This window comes from Rattus norvegicus, chromosome 12, assembly GCF_021556685.1.
Source record: "Rattus norvegicus strain SHRSP/BbbUtx chromosome 12, alternate assembly SHRSP_T2T, whole genome shotgun sequence".
NCBI lineage: Eukaryota > Metazoa > Chordata > Mammalia > Rodentia > Muridae > Rattus > Rattus norvegicus.
The window spans coordinates 46,375,603-46,378,102 of NC_141545.1; the positions used below are offsets into that span (position 1 = coordinate 46,375,603).

The 2,500-nt window shown below is 50.3% G+C and overlaps 1 protein-coding gene across 3 annotated transcripts in view; it reads right to left on the reverse strand.

The window, feature by feature from the left end:
• Taok3 (TAO kinase 3) overlaps window positions 1-2,500 on the reverse strand; it is a 161,217-nt gene that overhangs the window by 21,870 nt on the left and 136,847 nt on the right. For all 3 annotated transcript variants that reach the window (NM_001430118.1, NM_001024254.3, XM_087578500.1), the window contains one exon: window positions 2,062-2,190. In NM_001430118.1, coding sequence (NP_001417047.1) covers window positions 2,062-2,190 — 129 coding nt within the window. The remainder of the gene's footprint in view (window positions 1-2,061; window positions 2,191-2,500) is intronic.

The window sequence follows — 2,500 nt, forward strand, 5'->3', positions numbered from 1 at the left end:
ATGAGCTGCATCCCCAGACTGCCAATGACCCTCAGTCTAGGAATGGACAGTCTGTGTGGGAGTGTCCTAATGGGAAACTGGATGCTGGCTACAGTGTGCAGAGCAGGGGCAGGACCTGTATGTCTGAGAGAGCACAGCGGGCTCACTCACCTTCCTTCACACAAACCAGCTTGCCTCATGTTTGCTATCGCTCACACACCTGCAACCACCTGCTTTCCTTAACGTTTGCCGCAAACCACCACTATTTAGATTAGCTTCACCAGTAGCCAGTCGGTGCTTGTAAATCAGAGAGGTTGGGTCATGCATCTTCGCTTTATGCCATGACGTCCCCCCAGGGTCAGCCTTGAATCTGTGTCTAGGTTTAGATATGACCATAAGGAGCCACTCCAAAACCAGGCCGGGATTATGAATGCCCTGGGATTGGCCCACAGGTGAAATTCTGGAGGTTTCTGAACATACACGTTGAACACATCCTAACCAGTGAGTGGCTGAGGCCACCTCAAGTGGGCTTTGTGCCTGCTTTTCTTCAAGAAAAGGTCCAAACTGTCTGTTTTCTGAACATAATGACCCAAAGCTAACTCGGGGGACTGGGCTGGGAGTGGGACAGGACTCGGGGATGGGTGTTTTGTGGAGAATCTTCTAAAGGTATCTGACGACCCTCAATATCTTGGTGTTTTAAGTGCCCGAGATGGCAGCCATGCTCAGGATGGGCCTCAGAGGGGGAAATAGCATACAGAGTTCATAAAGGGGAAGGAATTTGGAGTTGAGGGAAATTGCAAAGTTTCCTATTGAAAAAAAAAAAAAAAAAAGCAAAGTGATCTCCAAGACTCAGAAATACCCTGCCAATCACAAAGGAAAGACACTCGAACCCGAGGCTGGGAAACCTTTTTCTTCACTGGGCTGTCCATTCCCCTTGACTCTCTAGTTCCCAGAACTTAGAGAGCCAGAGATCCTTGCTGTGGATCAGCTGCTGCCACAGTGTCTTCCCTGGGCAGGGCAAGGGTGGATGCTCCCCCCTCCCTCCCCCTCCCAGGTTCCTCCCTAGGCCCTGTGTCATCCCCAATCAGCTCGTGAGCTCAGAGGATGACTTCGCTAGGGCCATGCCCAAGACTGCACTTTCTTAAACCTTAATAGGCCTAGGAAGCCTACAGATACCGAGTCCTAACCTTAGGAGAAGGAAAGAGTACAGGAGTCCAGGAGAGTCAGCCCCCTGTCAATCCTGGGAAGAGGAGAATGAACAAAACTAGGTTTGCAGATGAAAGAATGCTTCCTCTGGAGACTGTGTCCCTCTGCGCTCTTCACCAGACATTCCAGAATCATCTATCCACGGAGCAAATAGACTCATGTACCATACACGGTCATGGGCAATGCCAGCCATGCTCTCTGCTTTTGTGGTTCTTAAGCGGCTAAGTACCGACCTTGAAAGACTGTTAAAAACTCTACGTTCATGAAATGGAAGATGTGTATCTTGGCCAGGGTGGTTGGAAAAGGCTTCCCCAGGGAAGTAATGGTTAAGGTAAAATGTCAATAATTGATCCTGACTCTCACAAGGGTGAGGAATGGAGCTTGGGGTAAAGAAACGCCACATGCAAAGGCTTCAGGGGCAGGGGCTTGTCACATCTGAGCAGCTGCCATGAGTAGGCTGGGGTAGGGAAGGCTCAGAGGTGAGAGGAGACTCAAAGGGGAAGCATGGTCAGCCATGTGGGCTCGTTAGAATGTCAACCTCCTCTGAGAACAGTAGGAACATGGTGAACTTTAAAAGGATGAGGTAGCACACAGGTTTCAAAACGGTCTAAAGCTATCTTTGGCTAAGGAGCAGAGAGCAGGCTGAGGAATGGAGAGCAGCCTGGAGAAAAAGATCCTGACCACGGCCCCTGGCTCGGCAGCACCGGCATCATGGAGCACCACAGAACTCTGCCTTTTCAAACTCCAGGCCCCCGGAGGACAAACAGGATGCAGGGTGTCAGCCCTTTGCTTTAATCTGCCTTCCCACAACTCTAGTGAGAAGTCAGAACTGCTAGATTCAACAGCTGACCGCAGTGCAGGATGGGGCGCCCTTACCTCTTTTATTTTCTCCTTACAAATCTTGTACTGCTTCTTCTGACTTTCTAAGAAAGTTGTCAAGTCCTTCTTCTGCTGGGCCAGGATCTGCTGCTGGAACTTCTTCTCATCCGCTGCGGCTACCTTTGCCTGGTCGGACGACAGAGGGGGCCAGGGTCAGCCGGGGCTTCCCACCGGATGCCAAATAATGTCACCCCATGTGAGAGACGATCTAACCATCTGTTTTCTGTGGCTCTTCTGGGTCTTAAAAATGCAGTCCCAATGATAAGGTAAATGTGAAGGGGGAATCACACATATGCACATCTGTGTGTGTGTGTGTGTGTGTGTGTGTGCGCGCGCGCGCGCATATGTGTGAAGGTGCAGTGGACACTAGAAGGCAATCTCAGGTGTTCTTCCTTGGGGGCCACTCACCTTGCTATCATTTATTTATTTATTCATT